At 38.6% G+C, this 27,030-nt stretch overlaps 1 protein-coding gene across 2 annotated transcripts in view; it reads left to right on the top strand.

Moving 5' to 3' along the window:
* Positions 1-27,030, top strand: part of trpc7b (transient receptor potential cation channel, subfamily C, member 7b) — a 60,772-nt gene that overhangs the window by 16,114 nt on the left and 17,628 nt on the right. Inside the window, exons 3-7 of one of the 2 annotated variants that reach the window (XM_086157871.1) lie at positions 1,259-1,441; positions 6,082-6,246; positions 14,069-14,285; positions 15,778-16,011; positions 18,633-18,897. In XM_086157871.1, the coding sequence (XP_086013997.1) occupies positions 1,259-1,441; positions 6,082-6,246; positions 14,069-14,285; positions 15,778-16,011; positions 18,633-18,897 (1,064 nt within the window). The remainder of the gene's footprint in view (positions 1-1,258; positions 1,442-6,081; positions 6,247-14,068; positions 14,286-15,777; positions 16,012-18,632; positions 18,898-27,030) is intronic. The other variant, XM_086157872.1, reaches the window with a different exon arrangement.

Raw genomic sequence — 27,030 nt, 5'->3', positions numbered from 1 at the left:
CTTTGTCCCCCAGAGCCGTCCAACTCAATTCTCAGCAACCCTGCAAACCCCAAATCTGCTGAGTGTAATGCCGCTCATGATATATCTACTATATAAATCCAAGCTTACTTACAATTTTCTTTCCTACCTGAGGCTATCAGACTTTTTAATTCCTCTTCCCTCAGCCGCAGGGAATCTTCAATCTTTGTAGTTACTGCTAACAGTTAGACAATTCATATTTCATTATATTTCTTATTCTTCCTCCTTTCTTCTATTATCTATTACTGTTATGTTTTTGCTCTTGAAACTCTGGCACAACAATTTCCTTCGGGATTAATAAAGTTGTTCTCATCTCTCTCTCATCTCATCAATTTTCACATTTCTGTATGGTAATTTATTGATACAAAAAAAAAAAATCAAATTAAATTAGATTAAATTAAATTAAATATATATATATATATAATATATATAATAAATATATGTATATAATTATTATCATTATATGATATTTATATATACACACAACATAAAGATTAAGAAAAAACGTACATAAATATAATATATATATATATATATATATATAGGTGTATTTTTTAACATAGATATATTATTTCATTCAATTTACTTTTATTTTATTTTACTTAAAAAAATCTGTTATAATTTTTTCCTTAAATAATTTATATATATATTCTATTCTTTGATGTTCACAAATTGATGCTGCTATATAGGATATCAAGACGGTAAAATGTATTGGGTTATCAAAGTCATTATCTGCGATGCTTTTTATTGATAAGCCTATTTTATTTATTTTGAGTTTGATACATGCGTCAGAATGAGTTGTTTATTAGTATTAATCAAGATAAGAGAACTTCTTCCACAGAAGTATATCCCTAAGGAAATATTCCTGCATGATCCGGTTGATATGATATCGAGCATGAAGCCGCGCTAACCTTTAAATGGAAAGGTCACCAGCCGAATCACAGGATCAACCTTCCTTTAACATTCACTTGTTTCGATGTTGCAGAAACTGCTCATTTGCATATTTCTAAGGGATACAGATGATGACTCACTTTCTCCCCCTGTAGTGTTTGGAGAACCGGTTCATACATATAATTGCAAATTAGACATGCAAAGGTACAAAGTATGATGCAAAATTGGAAAGTGATGGCGCACTTGTTGTTTGATTGGTATTTGTTTTTATCGGAGCTTCACCGTTTTCACACTTCTTATTTTCCCTTTCTGCTATGTTGTTTATCCGTGTGTGTCCGGCCTCGTGCAGAACGACTACCGCAAGCTCTCCATGCAGTGCAAGGACTTCGTGGTCGGCGTGCTGGACCTTTGTCGCGACACAGAAGAAGTGGAGGCCATTCTGAACGGCGACGTGGACCAGTGCGTACCGAGCCCCTACAACCGGCCCTGCCTCAGTCGTGTCAAACTTGCAATTAAATATGAAGTAAAGAAGGTAAGATGGGCTTTTGACCAATTCTTCTAGAACGGGGTCCACCAAAAAAGATAAAGGGAACACTAAAATAACACATCCTGGATGGGAATGAATGAAATATTCGTATTAAATACGGTAATTTCCGGACGATGAGCCACGACTTTTTTCACGTAAACAATGATGCGGCTGATAGATGGACTTTTTGGGGTTGTGGACGCTAACGAGCCTCACGCCGCTAAAACATTTATCCTCGTCACATCGGACCGATGAAATGACGGGGAAATTCTGAGTCCGTTCAACTCCGACACCGAAGAAGACGACATTGATGGTTTTAGTGCGCAGGAGGAAGCCCGAGATAGCGATCGGCTAGCCGGTGCGGCTAATATTGAGGTGCGCTCAATAGTCCGGAAATTACGGTACTTGTGCTGACAACAAAATCACACACAAATTATTATGATTAACACATGGAGGTCTTGATTGAAATCAAAATTAAAACGGAAAAAACAAAGCGACAGGCCGATCAAAACGTCTTTAAAACATGTCAAAATCAATCAGTGTTGCTTCCTTGATGGACAATTTGATTTCACACAAGTGTGACTGACATGGAGATACATTGTGTTGTTACATGTTCCCTTTATTTTTTCGTGCAGTATATTTCATTCTCCATTTTATTTCAACTATTGGAACGATCAAACATAAACAATGGAAGAGGGTATTGCATTCGGGCTGTCAGGGGAACCCGGCTTACTCATGAAAATATACATTATACAGAAAACATAAGTGAAAGATAAGCAATGTGAATACAACCCACTTATCCATACCATAATATACTGATCCATACCGCTTATAGTTCTTATGCTGCACACCCTGCACTGGGATTGGGTGAGATAAATAAAATTGATGGGGAAAATGGAGCATAATCATTTTCCAGTACCCTTAAAGTAGGAGTAAGGCCAGACTGGATTCATGTTCTGGTTCTCTGAACTGTTTGTTTACATGTAGATTAACATTGTTTATACAAGGGCTAACCTTTCCCTTACCCCCCCCAACATGACATACCTCTAAGCTATGTCGCCCACTTGGTATTGTCCTTGTAATTGAACTGACTGCAAGGATGCAAATCAGCATTTCCCGGTATGTCAGACGTTTTATTTAACCGGCGTTGACGGGATTCGACGACTTCTCCGAGAACCGAAATCACTTCGCGCGAGCTGAGCCGAGCAAGATTTTTCATCTGGGCTGCAATCCTCCACGGTCGTCCGTTCGGTTTACCGTCACTTACAATCATTTTTTGACAGTTTCCGTGTCAGATCGGTTATCGAGCTATCGCGCTGATACCCGTGGAATCTGGTACGCGGGCCGCGGAACAGCTCCCTGTATTTTGCGGTGAGGCCAAATAATTGGTTCTGTTCTCAAGTACGTGAACTGAGATTTGGGGGGGGGGGGGGTTTGTGCAGAAATGGACGACCCGGACAGACCTTTTCACTGTCTGGACATGTCGGTAAGCTTTGCCGAGTGGCTCGACCGCGCTCGAAGATGGATGGTTCGGGAAAAAAAGAAAAAAAAAAGGAAGATAGAGCGGATTCATATTAATGAATCCAAAGATAGAAATGAATCATGATTATTTCCTGTCAAAAGCCGGAATTCAACCAAAGGGATGCCACACACCATATGCAGAATATTCATCAGGCCTGATTTCCTTCATCATCTGCATACAGCGCCGCGTCTGCTGTCTTACACATAATTCTGGTTCTAATAATCATAAACTTCACAGAAACCCATAAATAGGTGGTGCGAAAGCCCTTTAAACGATCCGGGCTCCATACTTGTGCGCCGCATAATGAAGACAAACCAAAGTTATAGCCCACTTATTGCCTCGCTCATTTTCACATTCCTGTTTCTGGACGGAAAAAGACCCTATTACTCAGACAGTAACTGCGATATCAAAATAAACAGCGTTCACCCTTTCACACGGCGTGGTTTTTATTTGTATTTGTGTGTCGACTGTGTTTAAATCACAACAAAAATATGCCTGTTAGCGGCACCTTGTTTCATGTTAGCGAAATAAACTGGGAATTGTGTATTTTAAACAGATGGGGAAAGTGGTATGAACTGTACCTGCCTTAGAAAAGAAGTATTGAGGATATGTAATTTTGCATTTTTCTTTTTGATGCTGGATACTGGTTAGAAATGAATAAGGATTTAAAAAAAGGGCACAAAAAAAAAAAATCTGCAATGGGAGTATATACAGGATAAAAATAAAAATAAAGGGGCAAGTTATTTACATGGTGCGCAGTTATTCATATGAGTACGACTGAGTTCAAATATCTATTTTAAATAAAACTCTGTCCTGTAAAACAGCCTAAAAGTGGCGTACTGTTGCACTGAGAACACGATTAGCGTGATATCCCTGCCCACAGAATATTTAATCGCGTATGGATTAAACTGTGGCGATTGAGGGATCCAGTTGCACGGAACTTTAGAAGAGTGCAAGAGAAATAGGCAAATAAAATTTAAAAAAATTTTTAAAAAAGTAGGCTAACTAAAATTTTACATCACGCCGTTATGGAGGGCTTTCTCGGCCCGTGGGGAACATTGTGGCCGACAGGACATGTAAGCGAGGCTTTGCGATTAAGTACAAATCGAGGGATGCAAAAAAAGTCATATTCAGTTGCTTCGTTCAACTCGAGCGAAGCCTGTTTTCTTGTATTTTAGAATCTCATATGTGTATTTACGTTGTTTTTTCCCGTAAATATTCAAGCTGCGTCTTTATCCCGTACAAGCTATCTGTCGCCAATTCTTGGAAAGCTAATTACAAGGGAGACCAGGAGAGAGGGGGAGGGAAAGGTTGCCATGGAAACCAGGTGGAGCGTGACTCGGTGCTGGATGCAGAGAGGGGTAATGTCACGGGTCGGTGATTTGACAGCGTGGCCGCCGGACACCGGCGGGGAAACTACGTTAACCCCAATTTTTGATCGGGGCGCCATGTCCGATGGTGAGCGGTCGCCCTCTGGATGCGGAAAATATTGACCCGGCGTATACCTGACCCACTGACCCACGGAGGGAAGGATGCCAAATGTCATTTCGGATACTTTAATACGACGGTCTTAGCCGAGCCGTGGAAAAGATTGATACGAGAGAGAGAGAGAGAGGAACCAAAAAACCAACGAAGGAAGAACTCGGCGGCTCAAAGCTGTGAAAGAAAATCAAAGCTCAAATACGAACGCGATTGCATACTGAGCATTGATTGGTCTGTTTTCAACATCCTTCCTCCAGATGGAACAAAACCATTTATCCTCATTCCTTGTTTTTTTTTCTAAGAAGCCTCACCAGACTGGGAGTCGTTTTAATGAATCAGTTTATTTCTTTGGTTAAATTCATCAGCAGATGCTGAAATGCCAAGGAAGTGATGTGTCATTAAGCAAATTCTTCATTTATTGATGTGCGCGCACAAATTTTCTGCCCGCTTTCATGTGCACAATGTATGATTAATTAATTTCTCAACCGGCTTCTCTGAATAAGCCGTGTGGATGCTTCCAGTAACAAGATGCCGTCAGCTGAATTTCAGATCTTGATAAATTAATTGGTGATAATTTCACATAAAAACCAAAAAAAATGAAAAAACGTCCGATATGAATTTATCCTGCAAACTTGGTTTCCCAGGAATTTTTGAATTTAAACATACGTAACAACATTATCGATTTCTTTCATGTGAAGGGGAAAAGTACATCATTCATCATTTCCTTTACTCATGAGGTTGAAATGCTTATTTTCATTACTTCAGGATTTTTTTTTAATTTTCCAACACTTACGAGCCTTGTGAATACCCTTATTTACTGTGCGGTGATATATTCCTTGATTTCATCGCCGGTGAAACGGATCATTCTGTATTTAAGAGTAAAATCACCATGACTAATAATTCTCATACAGGTCTTTCTCAGAAAATTAGAATATTGTGATAAAGTGCTTTAATCTTCTGTAATGCAATTAAAAAAACAAAAATTACTTTTTCATGATATTCTTATATTTGAGATAGGATTTTTGAGTTTTCTTAGGAAGGAAACCATAATCAGCAATATTGAAATAATAAAAGGCTTGCAATATTTCAGTTGATTTGTAATGAATCCAGAATATATGACGTTTTTGTTTTTGTAATTGCATTACAGAAGATAAAGAACTTTACTACAATATTCTAATTTTCACCTCTTGATAAATTAATTGGTGATAATTTCTCATAGAAAAAAAAAACAAAAAACGTCGGATTTGAATTTATCCTGCAAACTTAGTTTCCCAGGAATTTTTGAATATTAAAATAAGGTCAAAGAAACCCCAATCACAACTGTTGCTTTGACGATGATAATTCAATCAAAGCTTGGAATGATAATAAAAAATGTAATTTTTGAAAAAAAAAAAAAAAAAAAATCTCGCATGTATTATTGTATATAAAAAAATCTTCTGGTAAATGCAGTGTTTCACATCAGGCTTTATGTTCTCGGTCTATTTCCGCACAGTGTTCGGGTCCGTGGTGTGAAATATTTTCAAATGTTTAAAAGCGAGGAAGATAAGCCTTTTTCTTCTTTATAAATGGTAACATCCATGATAAACGCTACACGCTCCTTCCATCTCACATTTTTCTCTCATTTGTTTGACTCTCTCGCCAGTTTGTCGCCCATCCTAACTGTCAGCAGCAGCTGCTGACCATTTGGTACGAGAACCTGCCCGGCCTGAGGCAGCAATCCATCGGGGTGAAATGCTGGACGGTGCTGGGCGTCACTGTCGGCCTGCCTTTCTTGGCTGTTTCCTACTGGATAATGCCTTGCAGCAAGGTAGGAACGTGTGTTGAATAAATATCCAGTTGTCCCTTAAGATACAAGTTTAATTCGCTCCAGAAGTGGGTCCATATGTTGATTTTTTTTCCCCCCGTTTTAAAATCACAGAAAACAAATTGATTCAATCCAACCAGATATTATATTCAGGTTTGTACGTACTCCATGTTTATGCTTTGCTATTATTTCATGCTTAATTTCCCTAGAGAGCATCTTCTTTCTGGGTTCACCAGTTGCTTTCTTAGGGCCCATGATGGTAATTAAAAAGTACACAAAATAAGCACAGAGATATAAAAATATGCCACACGAAAGATAGGAACACGACATTTGGTATGCGTATTGTTCGAACTACCCGGATGAAGTGGCCGAGGTATGCTGGAAGCTGCTAGGCGTTCTCCAAGATGAGCAACGCCGGTTCAAAAGGTGCGGCGGCGTCACGAAGTGTATTCAAGTTGCGGGAACTCCCTTGGCGCGGATCATGTGAATTTTTTATTTTCTCGCTCACTCACAAAGATCCTGTTGAATAATCTAGTCAGAAACTCTACCGCTGCTTCTCCTCGAGACTTCCACACCTCCACAGGTATATCATCAGGACCCACTGCCTTTCCACTCTTCATCCTCTTCAAATGCCTTCCTCACTTCACTTTTACAAATATGTGCTACTTTGTGGTCTACTATAGTCTTCTAGCATCTGTCAATACATTTCCCTCTCTATCCTTGATCACCAGGGCCTGTTGTACATCCTTTCCATCTCCAGCTCTCTGTTTCGCCAACCTGTATCGATCATTCTCTCCCTCCTTACTGTCCAACCGAGCATACAAGTCATCGTACCCCCTTTGTTTGGCCTTTGCTACCTCTATCTTTTCTTTACGTTGTATCTCCCTGTACTCCTGTCTGTTCTATTCAGTCCTCTCAGTATCCCACCTCTTCTTTGCTAACCGCTTTCTCTTTATATACTCCTGCACTTCCCCACTCCACCACCAAGTTTCCTTATCGACTTTCCTTCCAGGTGACACACCAAGTACTTTTCTACCCGTCTCCCTGATAACATTAGCTGCGGAAGTCTGGAAGCTCTCACTGACCAGAGCCTTTCTCAACTCCTCCCTGAAAACCATACAATACTCCTCCCTTTTCAGCTTCTACCACTTTGTCCTCTCTGTGCTCTGCCTTTGTCCTCTTGATCTTCTTTGTCACCAGAGTCATCCTACAAGCCACCATCCTATGCTGTCTGGCTACACTCTCACCTACAACTACTTTGCAGTCACTGGTCTCTTTCAGGTTACCTCGTCTATACAAGATGTAGTCTGCCTGGGTGCTCCTACCTCCGCTCTTATAAGTTACCCTATGTTCCTGTCTATTCTGAAAATAAGTGTTCACTGCAGCCATTTCCATCCTTTTGGCAAAATCTACCACCATCTGTCCCTCTGCGTTCCTATCCTGTATACCAAATCTGCCTATCACTTCTTCATCCCCTCTTTACCTGCACCAACATGCCCATTGAAGATTCCAGAACTTCTCCTTCTCCTCAAACTCACATCCCACCTGCGGGGCATAACCACTAACAACACTGAGCATTACACCTTCAATTTCCAATTTAGGACACATAAGTCTGACATCCTTCGAGATAACTCCTACTCCATTTCTCTTCATATCAGTACCATGATAGTACAACTTAAAGTCTACTCCTAAGCTTGTAGCCTTACTACCTTTCCACCTGGTCTCCTGGACACACGGTATATCCACCTTCCTTCTCTGCATCAGGTCAATCAACTCCATACCTTTTCCTGTCAGAGTCCCAATATTCAAAGTCCCTACTCGCAGTTTGCATTTTTACTGCTTGGCATGTAGTGACAGTAGTGTAAGAAACCAGGCAAGGAAAGCAATATATCTGACAATTGACCTTTTTTAAGAGGAGCTATATTTGTATATTCTCCATTTGTTAAATGGATAACAAGGGCCTTTCATACTATATATTGTTATTTAAAGGACAAGTTCACCCCAAACCATAAAATCAGTCATAACAGTGACGTGCAGTCAGGGGAGGCAAAGATGCCGTGCCTCACTTGCCAATCTTGGAATGAAAAAAGTGTGAACAAAAAAAAAAGATTAAACGGTTATATTTGTATGTGATTATAAAGGTATTTTTCATTTAACTTTGCCAGTTTTAGATTCTAATCAAAATTGCTGGATTTACACATTTGTTCAAATGCAAGAGACATGCGGTGAGGCCGCCGACTGTTGAGCCTCAACATGGATTGCACATTAAGGCTGACTGCTGGCATGCTCTGCACCAAGACCGTATTGTTTTCTCGCTGTATGTCACTATTAAAATGCTTAAACACTTTTGCAATAGAAATCACATTTCCAATGCAGTGTTGTTGTTTTTTGCCAACAACTGTATGCCTGTCACTAGTTTCTTGTGCTGAGCGATCATAATACGTCTGCGAAGAGGCACGCAGTTCTCCTGCCTCATGGTAGGGGGCGCTCGTGATTCCTGGTACTCTCATAAACCGATTCTGTAAATCTGATTGCCTCACCTGCCGTTAATCTCACTGCACATCACTGAGACACAACACTGGACACCTTATTTCCCCTGTTGCATTATATGGTTTGTCTGTGCTTAGCGGCCAACATAAAATAATCATTAAATCAAAAAGTAAAAACCAAGACAAGTGGTGCAAAGTTGTGCAAAAGAAGCGATTAATAGGAGAGGTCGAGACGGTTAAAATAACAACCCTATTTAACCTAGTTTCTGCAAAACAACTCTCCCATTAACATAACAAGGAACATAACATAAAAAGGGAAGAAATTCAAGTCCAGTTGCTATGGAAAGATTTCGACAAAAGTCAACCATGACTTGTATGACTGAGAGCCTCCATAGACATTATTAATAAACCAAATAAACCAGAACAGCTATTTGAAAATTAAATTCCATTGTTTCAACCCTCCTAAGACTATGATTATATAAAGGCAGCCTTCATCTTCCTTACGGGTCATTGTTTGATGTACATACATCGTTTCTTCCCGGCAATCAAGTGATTTGACAAGGGCACCTCCTGATAATTAATTTTTGGTAATAAGATTTCATGGGTAGGTTAATAACATGCCCGTGTACCCATTCTTCCGGCCATAACAGCAGCTTGGGTTGTTGTAAACTTTACATTCGGTACTTGACATTATTATTTTTTTCCAAGAGGAACCCACATATAATACAATCAATATCTTAAGCAATTCTCTGTGTTACGCCCTTTATTGGTTTATTATTTTCTGTTATGTTTCTGAAGGAAGAATTAACTGTTCTGTCATAACCTTGTGACCCTCCCTGTTACATCCATATTTAACCGATGTGAAATTTTTAAGTTAACAACCCTATATTTATCCTATCAATAAAAAAAAGATACTCTTTTGTACATGTTTGTATCAAGGTACTTAACAATGTACAATGTACAAGACCATTATTAAAAATATTCTAAAGGAACAAGCAATTCCACCTTTCTTTTAATGAAAGCAATTTTTTGTTATCCTCTAATTCATATCCTATCCACCTCTACTTGCACTAGCTTTAAAAAATTGCAATTATTTGTTAATATTGCATTTATCTGTAAATATTGCACATTCTGTACTTATGCACTTCTTTTTTTTCACTTCTGATGAGATTCTAACTGCATTTCATTACTCTGTATCCTTACATGTGTAATCACAATAACATTGATCTAACCTAATCTAACTTATCAGTTGTTGTGTTAAATAAGAAGGATATGATATAAATGTATTACATTATAATAATCATATGATAATTATTTTACATCCTTATTATAGATGATAACAAAGAGAAAAAGAAAATCACGCTGCCCAATTAGGGATGGATGCTGGATCAAAACTATCGGCTGAATAAAGTTGTAAAAAAATCTTCACGCCAGAAGTGTTTCAAAACTAAAGACAATTTATTTTATGTAGAGTACAGAAATAAGATATGATAAGATATACTTTATTGATCCCCATAGGGGAAATTCTTTTGTCACAGTAGCGCAACATTGACAGTATCAATAAATGTAGGTATAAATATAAATAAAAGTGACAATTAAAAGATAGTAAAACACAAATAAATAGACAGCAAAATTAACAAGAAGATAGATAAGGATAGACAACAGAATGATAAAAAAAATAAAAATAAAAAACAGCACGGGTGAAAATTGGCAACCGAAACGACAACAAGGATAAGAACAGAAACAGCGATAACAACAATGACAAGAATAAACATGATTCGCGTGGTGTGAGACCAACAAGGATAGGAAAAAAAAAGAAAAGTAGACATTGAGTTAGAGCATGAGATAAATAAAAAATATTATAACATGACGTTATAAGCAAAGCTAAACTCTTTGTCAGATGCTTACCAAAATATGTTAAACAAACATGTTATTGTGGCGCCATTTTTAAAGGGAATAATCATGTGATTGATTTTTTTTTTTTTTTTACATCTCTTGTTAGATATATAATTTCATTTTCAACATATTTCTTGGGTATTTTCTCAAAACAAATTGAAGATAATATTAAAATGAAATTTGAAATCTGACAAGAGATGCAAAAAAAAAAAAAAGGGAGGGAATTGATCAGATGATCATTCCCTTTAAAAATGGTGCCACAATAACATGTTGGTTTAAAAAAATATAAAGATAAGAAAAAAAAATATATTTTGGGGAGCATCTGAGGAAAAGTGAATTTTTGCTTGGAACATCATGCCATAATGAATTTTCTGAACTCTACATAAAATAATTTTGGTTTCTTTGGTTTTGGTGTGGGGATTTAAAAAAAAAAAAAAAAAAAAATTCTTGTGTTAAACAAGCATGCCGATTAAAAAGTGAATTCCCCACCGTCCCTTTAGTGACAGCCTATTTCAATGGCTGATATTTCCCTGACTACTTGTGAATAATGCAATAACCCAGAATATTTATCTGTAACTGTAATTGCATATACCTTGTTAATACATTACATACGTTTATTCTGTTTTTACATGAAGTTCCATCGCTTTTCTTTTCACATTGATACTTCTATCTCTCATCTGTGAGCAGGAGTCACTGCAACAAAAAGCAATTTCCCTCTCGGGAATCAATAAAGTATTCTGATTCTGATTCTGATTTCCATAACTGTTACTACAACATTAAAGTTTCACACTGTCGAGATTTACTCGATGCCTCGAGGCGCAAACGCTATTTGATGCCGGGCATTTAAGTTCATACTCGGTCAGGTAAATTATCATCTGTGAAGAGACACAGCGTGACTCATGGAAGCAGAGAGAGCGGTTATGCAAATCTACTCATCAACTAAATTAATAATCCTTGAAGCATCGTCAGGCCTCATTGTCAGGGTTTGCGAGCGCGTGTACCGTTCATGTTACGATTCAGACAACCGTTAAGGGCGTACGGGTGATCTATATCGAGGGACACCGATGGATTTTCATTTTGCCAGCTTAAGGGATCGAAGGGCTGAGAGATCCTCAAAACCAGACATGTATTCAATTACGGCGCACGAGACGCCTTTGTGCACGTGTCTGTGTGCATTTGCATAGACAGGTGCAGGCTTGTTATAATCATTTTTTTTTTTTTTTTTTTTTTTTTTTTTGGCCGAGCCCTCATCGACCCCCCGCTGCAGTTGCATCCATTTTTTAAAACCCAACACAAAAACCAAATTGCATTTTATATCAGTTGGAATGGATGAAGGAGATGCTCTGGAAATGATGTCGTCGTTGGGGATCGTAGTCTGCGGGGGAAACACAGATGTTAAAACACGTTCAGCGGGTGATAGATCGCGGTGCAGAAACCTGAAAAAAAGACAAAAACAGATGAATCTTACGTTTGGATGGACGCTACTGTACACATGGTTGAACGCTTTAGTTCCTCCTCTGTATCTTTGTCCTTATCTTGTCCCTTATCGTGTCTTTTCGGACATCCAGGTCATCAGAAGTGGAAACAAAATCCGCACTCACGGGATGGGACGGACTCCATTTCTTATCGTAAATGCAGAATTTTATTCCTGTCGACACGCGTGCAAATACTAGCAGATTTTGCTGTACCTGGACTATCTCAGAAAATTAGTTATATGTGTGTTTGTGTGTGTGTGTGTGTGTGTGTGTGTGTGTGCACGCAGACACAGGAGAGCAAAGCATTGCAATGCAGTGGAAGGATATTATTGACTATCACTTTCTTAATGAAATAGGGTGAGAAATATTGACATTATTAAAATTGAATTCAGGTGGAATAAGCCGTTCTTAGATTTTATATTAGAATAAGTGAGGTAGAAGTTTCGTGACATACAGGATTGTCTCAGAAAATTTGAATTTTGTGGTAAAGTTCTATAACAAATACAAAAATGTCATACATTCTGGATTCATTAGAAATCAACTGAAATATTGCAAACCTTTTATTATTTTAATATTGCTGATTATGGCTTACATCTTAAGAAAACTCAAAAATCTTATCACAAAATATTAGAATATCATGAAAAAGTCATTTTTGTTTTTTTAATTGCATCACAGGAGATAAAGAAATGTATCGAAATATTAGAATATAATGAAAAAGTAATTTTTGTTTTTTTAATTGCATTACAGGAGATAAAGAAATGTATCAAAATATTCTAATTTTCTGAGACGGTCTCGCAGGTGCACATTTCTGCTTCTTTAAGATATCCTATTATATCTAATATTTATGACCATCTCTCGGGATACGTCATATTAGAATCCGCCGGTGAAAATTGTGAAAGAACGACCACACCGACCACGGCGAGATTTTTTATTTCACACCGCCTTCCTGGAGAGAGAATTTCCCAGAACACAGAAAATCAGTTCTTGTTAACATCAACAAAAAAAAGAGGAGCCTGTGGGGTTTGCAGGCCCAACACAATACTTTCCCTTTGCCTGATCTTGGGTGACCATCTCATTTCATCTAAGGGTGAAGTAAATCAGCCTTATCAGCGCGCCAGCATGAAACAGGCAGAGTTGTCTAGTGGCAGCTGGCGGGTTTGAGAAGGTTAAGATTGACCTTCTCCTGGTTTAGATTGGTGTGTGTGATATGGAGACCACAGTTGGATCCAATTTGTATGCAGACTAGAGATATCCTGTGGGTAGTTAATATTGAACACAGCAGGTTTTAGTGAACGGTGTGTGTCTGTGTGTGTGTGTGTGTGGACGCGAGAGAGCAGGTGTGTGTCGGCGCATGGATGTGCCCCCCCCCCCCCCCCCCCCCCACAATATCGTGAATTCCGTGCAGGTATATGAGACCTGGTGGGATTTTTTTAAAAGCTTCTTGCACCGCGTGCCTTCAATAAAATTTATATCTTCAGTTTGGTTGAAGCTGACGCTGTGAAGGTGCTCGTTGGTTAAGCATACCAGCGAAAACTAACCGCTGCTGTTTACCTTCAGAGATGGTTATTATGTGGAGCTCCACACACTCTAACCTCCGAAGACCAAGATTTTAGAAATTCTGCAAAAACCAAGAGGTTATAGGAAAAAAAAAAACAACAACAGATGTTTAATTGGTACTCCGTTTTAGTCTGTCTTATGGTAATCTATGCAAAAAAAAAAAAAAAAAACTGTTCAGCAAATTCTATATAAATTTCATCCCACAGCTGGGAAAGTCTGCCGTTTACTGTATTTTTAATAAATAATCTGCACATCAGTGACACACTCAGCAGGGTTTGCACGTTGGAAATGATAGGGAATAAATATGGTCTTATCAATAACACTTTTTTTTAATTTCCCAAGATGTTAACAACAGTTCCAATGCTTCTCCAATGTTTGTCTCTATTTTTGTTTTGGTTTTTTTTCTAGCTGGGCCAGATCTTACGAAGCCCCTTCATGAAGTTTGTGGCCCACGCCGTCTCTTTCACCATCTTCCTGGGTCTGCTGGTCATAAATGCCTCCGATCGTTTCGAGGGCGTCAAGAACCTGCCCAACGAGACCATCACGGATCACCCCCGTCAGGTGTTCAGGGTCAAGACAACCCAATTCTCCTGGACGGAGATGTTGATCATGAAGTGGGTATTGGGTGAGTTGTATACGTTCAGCAAAAGTCATGTGACACTGCTTGGGAATCACGTCATGTGTCGCTAGTTTATATCCTAAATTATTTGTTTTGGTTTATTTAATAGTTCCCATTAAATTTCGTTCAACATCTTTCAGAATATTCCCTTTGGAATTAGTGTGATGTATCCATATTCTAATATCAAATTCAACAACTATAAGGGGCATGGATAATCAGAATTTAAAATTAAAATTAAATTAAATTAAATTAAATTAAATTAAATTTAATTTAATTTAATTTAATTTAATTTAATTTAATTTAATTTAATTTAATTTAATTATATTATATTAAATTAAACTGAAAAGGAATTGAATTAAATTGAATTGCAAACGAATCAAATTAAATTAAATTGAATTAAATCGCAAGGAATTAAATTAAATTAAATTGCAAAGGAATTATATTAAATTGAATTAGATTGAATTAAATTAAATTAAATCAAACTAAATTAGATTGAATTAAATTAAATTAAATCAAATTAAATTAGATTGAATTAAATTAAATTGAATCAAATCAAATTAAATTAAATTAAATTAAATTAAATCAAAGTACATTGAGTTACTTTGCAATTTAATTTAATGTTATATAATTTGATTTAGTTCCTCTGCAATTTAATGTGATTTGATTTAATGTTTTGAATTTGAAATATGTTCATAATGCATGAATTCATTTCAGAAATCAGCACGAATGAATATCTAGCCATTTATCAAAAGGGATTGACAGGAATTTTATAATGTGGTTTCAGATGCTAATTCAATGTAGTAAGAGATAATGTGTAATTTTTTTTTAATGCAAGGTTGACAGATATTGGCTCTCATATGAGGTAGAATTATGAATGAACTTGCGATCATACCAACCTACTTAGACGAGCAACACAAGGTTGGTTCCTTTGCAAACGGATCGTGTTGAAGCCGTGACCTCGGTCAGTTCTAGGAGAAAATGGGAGGGAAATCGATGAAGCGGCTGAAGAAACATTGGAGCTTCGGAGAACAACCAGTGCAGGAGAGACAGTTACAGTTGGCAGAAATGGATGATCTTGAAAGAAGGGGCAATTGTGAAGCAAGGCAGGCATAAAACCACAGGAAGATAAATAAATTGCCAGAGGCTGTTTCAGTCAAACCTCAGCTGCTCCCCATCTGCTGATGTTCTCCATTTCATCTCCAACCACATATAATAGTGTTATACGGGTGAGGATGCTATACATGGTGTTTACATACTATCCAATTGTCATTTGTTTGCATGGAATTGCATGGACATTTTTTTTTTCCCCCACCCGTGTATGTTTTTTCCAGGTGGCTATTCTATTTATCTGTATGTGCATGATGGATCAGTGTAATTCCAGAGCTTGGATTTGAAGGCAAATTTAATGCTAAAAAAAAAAATTATTTCCCCTAAGCCCCGATCGTTAATAAAGATCCCGTGTGTGTTTTTCTTTGTGTATGTGCGGCTCCTGGATCAGGTATGATTTGGTCTGAATGTAAGGAGATCTGGAGCGACGGACCCAGGGAGTACGTGATGCATCTTTGGAACGTGCTGGATTTTGGAATGCTCTCCATATTTGTGGCGTCCTTCACGGCGCGTTTCATGGCGTTCCTGAAAGCCTCCAAAGCGCAGCAGTATGTGGACATGCACGTTCCAGGTGTGGACATCAGCAATGCCTCCCTTCCTGACGAAATCGCCTATTTTACCTTCGGTAAGCGATGTTTTCTCCATTCGTTCGTTCTACCGACTTACCCGTCAAAATATAGCGATGGCTGGAATGCAATACATCCTATCTGAAAAAAACACTTTTATCAGGAAATTTTAACAAAATTTCATTTGATTATTGTATGGTCTTTGTGAAGGATATTCAAGATATTCTATTGTTCACAGACTATATTTCTGTTATAATTTAAAAATACATAGCATGTATTTTTACCACTGACAATGCAGATGTGTTTTTTTTTCCAAATTTTTTTCTGCTTTTTCGGAGTTTTGTCATGTGACATTTATGTCTAAAGAAAAGGCGGGATTATCTTGCAGATAGACTGAAAATGCGGAGCCGTCCCATTTCTCGCCATTCAATGCAAAAACCCAAAATCGAAAAAATTCACAGATAGGAGGTTTTGCATTCCAGGCCATCGATATAGATGTGCGCGTGTCGCTGAAAATTAAAAAGTTTTCAAGATGTCTTAGAGTGTCGCTTCCTGATGAGCCACTAATGCGGGTCCCTGTGTGTCAATACACCTGATTAGAAGTGAATGGGTCACAGAATGAGTCCTCAAAACAGCCTATTAATTTGACTGGTGAGTGTGAGAGCTCAGACACACTTCCCTCCAGGCTGCAGCTCCCAAGGGAGGGAGATTGAGAAACACTGGTTGCTTTGCTTTTTTTTCCATCACTTTTATGTTCTGCAGCATCCTCTCCCACAGATTGTTACTTTAGCCATAACAGAGTTACTGCCTGTTCATATAGCTATTTTCCATATACTTATTGTTGTGACTTTCAAGCAGAGGAAAATAATGAATTTTCTTGCTGGAGATATTGAAATGACGCTGCCATATTTTTTATTTTTTTTTTCCCTCCACAGATGGCAGTTTTGACACCATATGATTAGAAATAGCTTTAGTATGCCTGAGCTGCAGATTTTCTGCAGCAGTTAATAGTGAGGAGAGGCCAATCAGATGTACACGAGCAGAAAATGTGTGAATTAGTACTGCCATCCAATCAGCGGCTAAGCTTGAAGCAGATTTTAAGTATTTAGCATCAGTTTATGTTTATATTCCAGTCAATGTATTTCATTCTGGTCTCCTAATCTCTCTCTTTCTCTCTCTCATTTATATGCAGCATGCATATACCTATGTCTCTATCTTTTTTTATAGATATATATCTATATATACCTATATATATTATGTTTACATACATGCATGCATATAGATACTGTATACATACATGCACACACACACACACATATACAGTATATATAGCAGCATAACAATGACAATATTATTAGATATGAGTACATATATATATATATAATGTATTAAAAATGTATAAATATACAATTTTAATATGATGAATATATAACTGTATATATGAATACAATAATGATATAATAATCAATATGTATATATATATTTACATATTACAAATGTAAAATTCCATATTATATATAAAATACGACATATTATTTTTATTAAAATTTTAAATTAACAAATTCAAAACTATTAGATATATCAATATTTAGATGTATTTATCTATATTATATAAAAAAATACTAAAAATTAAAAGATAGCAAAAGACATCCACATAAAAAAAGACAGCAAAATAAACAATGATCAAAAAACAGAATGAAATGAAAAAAAGACGACAGCATATGTATATATATTTATGTGTGTATCCCCAGAAAACGCGATGAGAATGAGTGTATTTTGCTCTTTTGTATTTAACTAAAAAACTAGTTTGTTCTTTTAAACTAAACTATATTTGTTTGATATTGGCAGACAAAAAAAGGAAAGCAAAAACAGTCTCAGAAAACATGCAATTATCATTTTTTTTATCTTTACCTATGTAAAGTGTGATCTCTGAATCGCATGATTATCTAGTAGTTTGACATAAAAGAAAGAGAAGTGAGGGTGATGTTGAAGTCCAACCGGTTGTGTTTGGAGAGAATCTTCATCAGTGCTTCCATCTAGCGGCCACTTGCTGTCATGGCACGATTCACCTCTTGTCATTCTTATTGCAATTCCAAATATCATCTTAGTTAAGCCCTCCTTCTGTTTACCTTCACCAAAACATGCACATCTTATCCTTTCCCTCCACAAGCCATTATTTCACTCCTTTAACAAAAAAAAAAAGACAGTTTGCTCTCCTTTGGTCCGTTTATGTCTCTCGCTTTAACGATTTTCCCCGGATCTCATTTCAGTTGTTTTCCTCCTCCATTTCTCTGATTTGTTGATCCTCCCCGACGCCCGAAGCCTACAGGTCTTTGTGCTCATCTTTTTATCCTTTTAGCTTTTCGTCTAAGCCCCCGTCCCTTTACTCCTCTCTTAACTTTTTTCATCCTCGCCCGTTTCTATCCGACACACCGTCCCTGCCGCCAAAGCAAAACAAATCTAAGATTACATCCTTTTCCAAAACTTGAAATCCCATACAAAAAAATAGAAAAAAAAAAAAAAAAAAAAAAAGAATTAATTAAATCTCCAGTTTCTCTAAAAAGGGTAAGCGTGATAAAAAAAATAAAAAAAAACCTGTGCTACAGTTGCAACATTTTCCTTAGAAATGTAAATAAAACATTAAAGCAGCTCTTCAACAACACTTTTGTTTCCTTTCCAGCCAGAAACAAGTGGCGTCCGTCCGACCCGCAGATCATCTCCGAGGGCCTTTACGCCATCGCCGTGGTGCTGAGTTTCTCACGCATCGCTTATATTCTCCCGGCCAACGAGAGCTTCGGCCCGCTGCAGATCTCTCTGGGACGCACCGTCAAAGACATCTTCAAGTTCATGGTCATCTTCATCATGGTGTTCGTGGCCTTCATGATCGGCATGTTCAACCTGTACTCCTACTACCTGGGAGCCAAGTACAATCCTGCATTCACCACGTGAGTCCAACCGGTTATTCGCTCGCGTTTAAGGTTCCTTTTGGCGTGTTTTATGTAAATGCAGGGAAATTAAATAGAAAATAATCTGGCGTTAGAGACGCCGTCGCGACATATATTGATTTTCTCGGCGTGAAACATTTAATGCGATCGTTCGTTTGCTTTCTGCTTTGATTCGCGATCATTTTTCAAACCAAATTTTGGTCCCGGCTGTGAGATAAAAACCGTAATACTATGAAATGATTAATGACGGGCTGACAACAACAATCTATTTTATTTGTTTTTTTGTTTTTTGTTTTTTTCAAAGACATCCACTATGGAACAGATGAATTATTCTTTATTACTTTTTGCAAATGCAAAAGAGTACTAGTGGCAGATGGGACAGATGGAGTGTACTAGATGAAGCTCATCATTTAATAAATCACAAACGTCGAATCCGGCATTTTCATACAATTGTCGCGATCCATTATTTTTAGACTTTTATATGAATTATTAACTGATCCCCCCCCCCCACACACACACACACACACACACACACAAAAAAAAAAATGACAGCGACAGTGATGAAATACAAAATGGATAAAGTGAGAGCGGTCTATCCGTCAGCCGAGACACAACGTCATTGTAATTGATGATTTGAAATCACAACTCCCAAATTAAAAGATGATGATATCATTCCTCCTGTAGCATCTCTGAAAGATTTTTTTTTTTTTCGAATTATTTTACAACGAAAAAAAAAAAAATACTTGTGAACCACTTAAAAAAAATTTTTTTTTTCTTCAGATTGTAATCCGCGCAGTACCTTTCTTGTCTCATACCCATATCTTAACTATCTCAAGTCATCTTCTCCCCAAAATCAATTTATTGTTTAAAAACAAATTTTCCATCTTTCATCTCCAAATGAAACTCTCGCTCCGAGGTCTTCGTGTCATCATTCTTCAATTTGGCAAAAATAGAAATTCTCATATGCGGATAGATGATATTACACCGTTTATTCATTCGATTTAATGCTTCACAGGTCGGGTGAAATGTTGTTTTTAACCCAGGATCACACTGACATTTAAAACGGACAGTTTTAGAGCCCGAATTGCAAATTTATATAAAGTGGGTTATCATTTGTATACGTCTTCTCGGGGTTTTCGGTGAATGCGGGTGACAGTTTCTGGAAGTGAAATGTAATACCAGGCTTTAAAACCTTGAAATACACTATAAACTTGAACTGAAATATGGATGGATCTGCAAGGTAACCCAAAACCACCTTTCCAAAAAAAAAAAAAAAAAAAAAAAATTAAAACATTACATCCACTTCAAGAACATGTCAAGTTATAAGCGTGAGAGACAGATTTTGTTGATCTTTTTTTTTTTTTAAACACCCTCACCTTTGCTCTCATCACCCTTGAGCATCTGGAACCAACTGTGAGCACAAAAGATCCAAGAACAAATTCTCAAGCGGAATAAATGCTAAAATTGAGAACGTGTTTAGCGGCTTAATGCAACATATCTGAAAAGCATTTATGTGTCTTGTCTTATAATGCAATAATAGCATCCCAAGGTAACATATGAGTGTGCCAGTGCAGGAAATGCAGTTATTTTGAGTCACATTTCTAATTTAATTTCTAAAGGTATCCTGTAAAATAAACGAAATGAAAATTGCTAGTTAAATATTGACATTTTTTGGCATTCTATTTCAACTTTAAAATCAGTACTGATCATATAAATGTACCGCCGTTATTTTGTGTGTAATCATCCATACAAAATTAAAGGAAAAAATTACATTATTGAGAATTTAAAAAATTATATTAAATTGTACTGATTGAAAATATTAATTAAAATATTCAAAGAAAATAGTTTTGCGGGACGGATAAAAAAAAAAAGCAAAACGGACCGGATGTGGCCGTAAAATGCCCGGGTCTGGTCTGGAATGAGTGACTGACGAAAAGACAATAGGTTGAGCTGGAGGTCGCGGCGATGAAGATGTTGAGGTTCTTTTCGGGAGCGTCCAGGATGGAGGGGATCAGGAAGGAGTCCATCATGTTAGATGTTTTGGAGAGAAGGTCAGAGAAGCCAGACTGAGATGGTTGGATCATGGACAGAGGAGGGAGAGTGAATATATCGGTAGACGGATGCTGGAATTGGAGCTGCCAGGCAGGAGGTCTAGAAGAAGACCGAAGATTTATGGACGAAGCGAGAGTTAGATGGAGAAGGTTGATTCGCTGTGACGACCCCTGAGGGGAAAAACCCGAAGGAAAAGAAGATATTCAACGAGAAATGCACCTTTTTCATGAAGGAAATTTCAAAAAACACCTTTGCGATGATATCAGCCGGCAGGAAAACCATTGTTGTCCTCAAATGCCGCTTTTTTTCCAGGGCATATTAGTGCTGCAGAGTCTACCAAGCACTCTTTCACGAACTCCCCCTCTGCGAATGGCTTGCTGTTTTTGGCTATTTTGTGGGATATCACAAAGCTGGTCTTGGTTGCTGCATCCCTGGATGTATGAAGCTTGGTAAAAAAGCCTTTCTGCATTTGCAGCTTAGCTAGCAAAGCTTCCGATGTCCGCGCTCTTTCATCATCAGTCAGGTTTTTATATTTCTCTGCATGTTTCGTCTGGTAATGCCGACTCAAATTGTAGTCCTTAAACACGGCGATCTGCTCCCCGCAAACTAAACACACAGCTTTACCTCCAACTTCAGTAAATAAATACTTAGCTGTCCAATTTTTGTTGAAAATCCTACATTCGGCATCTACCTTTCTTTTTTTAGCCTGAGCGGACATTTTTGAGGGCGAAAGTCGTCTTCTTGGGATTCAATCGCGCGCATGTCTTGATATACGCATTACGTCATTATGTGCGTGAATTAAAAAAAAAAACAACAACTTCAGAATAAAAGCAGTGCAGCTTTAGCCCATGAATGAGGTGAAATTAGAAAGTATGTTTATTTTGTAATTTCCAATTAACCTTACACTGGCGGTCAGAGTCAACCAAAGGTATGTGGCCCGGGCCATACAATGCCCAGGTCTGTCATACGGGCCAGTCAGTGCCATCCCGCGGGCCGGATGTGGCCCGCGGGCCGTACATTGCCCAGGTCTGCTCTACGATATATATGAAATATATACAATGGAAAAGATTACCGTCTGTCATCGTTTGCAAATGGATGCATTTTCCAAGTCCTGGTCAAAATGTCTCTCTGACGTACCCAGGAGGTCGAAGCACCATTCCAGAGTTTTATTAAGCTGAATCAATCATTATCTTATCTATTCGCCTCTTCTGATCTTGTCTCTTGATTCGCTGTGACGACCCCCTGAAGGGGAAACGCCCAAAGGAAAAGAAGAAGTGGAAAGGACCTCCAAGAACCATCCATTGTGCTTATTTTTAAAACAAACCCGGTGGCTTTTTAATCTTTTTAACGCCGACTTCCAGATCCTTCACCGCCGATTCTATCGCACGTCGGGCTTCCTCACGACGGCGGTTTTTGCGAGTCTGGCCGGAGGCATCGGGCTAGAATCTTAATTGTCGGTGGTTAGATTCGATGAGGGACGCGGGAGCGCGAAAGGGATTTTAAATGATCCTAAATCCTTCGGAAGCAAAAAAGTGGAGAGAAAACATCTCGCCTTGGACCGGCGCTATCGTGCCGTCGGCCACAATGCACGCTTGGACCGGAGTCATTTCCAAAACCAGATAAACAGATGATAAATAGCTCATTCTGGCTCGACTTTTCAAGCGCAGACATTCCTCCTACCTGTGCGCGGTGCATGTAGAGCAGCTTTTTTTTTTTTTTTTTACTTATCTGCAGCACGAGAGGGTCTTAGAAGCTGTAAGTTCTGCTTGGCTGCTCGCACGGAGCCAGAGATGAGCCGGCAGACGGCGGCGGCGGCGGCGGCGCGAAGGCCAGATAGACAGGTAGATAGCCCTGACAGGCAGGGTAAAAATGGACAGCCGCAGAGCAAACGGTCACAATTTGACAGATGAAAAGGAGACGCCGGAGCGTGACAAGAGAGAGAGGGACCCCCGGGCACCGGACAATATAATATATACGTTTTAACTTTTCCATCGGCGTGAGCGCAGGATCTGGAGATCTGCGAAGGCCAGTCGGAAAAACAAATCCGCGTTCATCGGTTGCGACGTCTGACCCGTTCTCTTAAAGCGATCAAGTGATGTTACTGTTACCTTTCTTTATATTTTTTTTTCTATCTTTTCACACGTGCGGGCGAAACGGTTTTCATTTTTCGGGGTTCTACGTATATTTTAGGTGTCAAAACTCACCACAAGGGGTCAGTCTGGATTAAATTCTTCCCATCAGATTGGCCTGAATTATAGTGACGGTGATGCTTTTTTTTTTTTTTTTTTTTAAATTGCATTTAATTTTCTTCCCCTCTCAATATTTCTTCTGCCATTGTCTTTTTTTTTTTTTTTTTTTTTTTTTGATTTCCCCCTCATTCTACCGCGATGCATTTTTATAAAACTTTTTTTACAAAAGACCAAATCTCTGCATGGGCAGTGTGTCCCTTTCAATCCAATTGCCGGCTGCCAGTGTGATATTTCTACAATGACTTAATAATAGTCTCTCCTACACCGTGTCCAAATCATGAAGTCTCTCTCTCTCTCTGTCATCTGCGTGTGTGTGTGTGTGTGTGTGTGTGTGTGTGTGTGTGTGTGCAATTTAAGCTATTTCGCAAGGCATGTTAGACGGAGGGCAGTAGAACAGGCTTGCCTGAGAACTCGCATTTAGAGAGATGAAGCGAGAAGCAGGTAGAAGTAGTAATGACACCCCAGGAGGGGCCGTTCATGGCGAGGGATGGGAACACACACACTCACACACACACACACACACACACACACACACACACACACACACATAGATACCGCTTAATGAAGACTGAAAAGTTAAAACCCCACGTCCCCAGTGGCACAAAAATCTGATCTTTGCTGAGTACTCACACATTTAAAGAATGTTCCCACATGTACAAATATACTTAAGCGGGGACGTCCATTCACATAAGTGCATACAAACACTCTGTGTTTGCACACTATAGCAGGTGCTTTAGTGGCCAAATAAATATTTGTGGGTGCTTTAAAACGTGCGCACATGCTTATCGAGAATTCGATTTTGATAAAGCTGGCAGAGCAGTAAACCTCCCTCGCTCTGTTTTAATCAGCCATGCATGACAACAGAGAGAGGGGGATGGTTGAAAGTAAATTATTTTTTAAAATATTCCGAGGATGAAGACGTATATCATTTGTAGCTGTGTGAGGGAAACGACGACAGGACCGTCTCAGAAAATTAGAATATTGTGATGAAGTTTTTTTATCTTCTGTGATGCAATAAGAAAAACAAAAATGTCATACATTCTGGATTCATTACAAATCAACTGAAATAGTATTGTTTTAATATTGCTGATTATGGCTTACATCTTAAGAAAACTGAAAAATCCTATCTCAAAATATTAGAATATCATGAAAAAGTAATTTTTGTTTATTTAATTGCATTACAGGAGATAAAGAAATTTATCGAAATATTCTAATTTTATGAGACAGTCCTGTAGGTGCACATTTCAGCTTCTTTAAGATATATTGTTATATCTAATATCCGTGACCATCTCTCGGGATGCATCATGTTAGAATCCGCTGGTGAAAATTGTTTTTAATTGTTTTTTGTTTTTTTTTATTGCTTTACAGAAGATAAAGAACTTTATCACAATATTCAAATTTTCTGAGACAATCCTGTAAGTGGGACATCTAGGATCTTCCAAAAAAAAAAAAAAAATCTATATATATATATATATATAATGATTAAAAACAATCAAGTGCAACTTAAAAAAAAAAAAAAAAAAAAAACAGAATAAATGAAGCGCAATCAAGGCGGGAGCGAAAAAAAATCGCGACGCAAACAAAAAAGAAGGAGCCGAAATCCTTTTTCGGAGGGAGGAGGACAGAGAGGAGACGGCGTGGAAAAGAACCGCAGGGAGGTAAACAGATGCAAAGGAGGGTGTTTCTGTCTCAGCTGTTTGTTCAGGCAAAAAGTGGGAATCCAGCCAGGATCCAAAAACAAAAGGAGAGCGAACGACTGAGGAGGGGAGAAGGTCAAACACGGAGAAGCACGGATATCGTCTTTTTTGCCCGGATTCCACACGTTTCACCGCCAGCTACTGAAAATAGATTCGTTTTCAGTATATCGTCAGTTTCTCTTGTTCCGCTCCATCAACATCTTGTAATGTAAGGTCATATTTATATTATACTCAATTTGCGTCATCACTTCACCGACAGTGAAGTATCTTTATTCCGAATTACCGGAAAGCCTGAGGTGGAACCGAGGGTTAAAGGAAGTCTAATGCAAGAGAGGCTGGATGAAATATGTCTGCAAGAAAACAAGGAGGTGAAGACAAAGACCCGCAATATAAAAGTCAAAAGGTGCGGCGAGAAAAAGTGATAAGATGAAGAAATGTTATGAAAATAACACCAAATGCGGTCGCAAGTTCATTCCATTGTTTATTTTTATCATTTGGTTGCTATTTGAGTTAGCAATCTCAATGATTGAGGTGGTAAACATCTCTAAATAAGACAAATAGCAGCTTATAAATTAAATAAAGATATGGACATTAAGGGTGTGGTTGATGTTTCAAGAGAATGTGCCAAGAAAATGGTATTTTTAAGTCGTTTTTACAGCCCAAATCAAATTGATTAAAAGCTCAACGTGGCAGCGAAACATTTAAGAAGTTCACGCTGTGTTTGATTTCCTTTCAAATCACATCATTGTCCATGTTTGAATAAGTTTCACCTCAATCCTTGCCTGAGGAAAACACCCCAAACTGGTTTGCTACGTGTCGCTGTCTTTCCATGCCAGTGTCGTATAAATACCCACACATCACTAGGGGCATTATATACCACTTTAGAGATTAAATATATATAGAAATTTTGGGATATTTGAAGACGGTTGCCTCCCATCCCGAAGATTCGACCCCGACGAGGGGAACTTTCTGTGTAGAATTTGCATGTTTCCCCCGTGTCTGCATGGGTTTCCGCCGCCCACGGTCCAAAAAAGCAGCAGGTTAATCGGAAAAAAATGGGAAAATTGAGTGCCGGATGAGCGGCAGGCGATGGTTGGATGGATGGATGATATTTTTCCGTTCTGACCTCATGACACCTGGGAGAGAAGTGGAGAGGTGAGGAACCAATTGGAAAGAGTTAAAAGTGAGAGGAAATATAAACATCTGGGACATTAGTAGTACTTTAAATAACATACATGGGAACAATGAAGCCTCCATGTGACTGAGGTGGGTGGATCCATCCATCCATCCATCCATCCATCCATCCATCCATCCATCCATCCATCCATCCACCCATCCAACCATCCAACGTTACATCCACCTATCCATCCATCCATCCATCCATCCATCCATCCATCCATCCATCCATCCATCCATCCATCCATTCAACGTTACATCCATCCATCCATCCATCCATCCATCCATCCATCCATCCATCCATCCATCCAACGTTACATCCACCTATCCATCCATCCATCCATCCATCCATCCATCCATCCATCCATCCATCATCCATCCATCCATCCACCCATCCAACCATCCAACGTTACATCCATCCATCCATCCATCCATCCATCCATCCATCCATCCATCCATCTATCCAACGTTCCATCCATCCATCCATCCACCCATCCAACCATCCAACGTTCCATCCATCCAACCATCCAACGTTACATCCATCCATCCAACGTTACATCCACCTATCCATCCATCCATCCATCCATCCATCCATCCATCCATCCATCCATCCATCCATCTATCCAACGTTCCATCCATCCATCCATCCACCCATCCAACCATCCAACGTTCCATCCATCCATCCATCCAACGTTCCATCCATCCATCCATCCACCCATCCAACCATCCAACGTTACATCCATCCATCCAACGTTCCATCCACCTATCCATCCATCCATCCATCCATCCATCCATCCATCCATCATCCATCCATCCATCCACCCATCCATCCATCCAACGTTCCATCCATCCATCCATCCATCCATCCATTCATCTTCTTCACCTTATCCTGCACTCAGGTTCAAGGGGGAAGCTGGTCATTGGGCGAAAGACGGGGTTCACCCAATCGCAGAGACAAA

Source organism: Fistularia commersonii, chromosome 13 (assembly GCF_037954325.1).
Source record: "Fistularia commersonii isolate RoL2024-O1a breed Wild chromosome 13, RoL_Fcom_v1.0, whole genome shotgun sequence".
Taxonomy (NCBI): Eukaryota; Metazoa; Chordata; class Actinopteri; order Syngnathiformes; family Fistulariidae; genus Fistularia; species Fistularia commersonii.
This window is presented reverse-complemented; position numbering and strand designations above follow the sequence as displayed.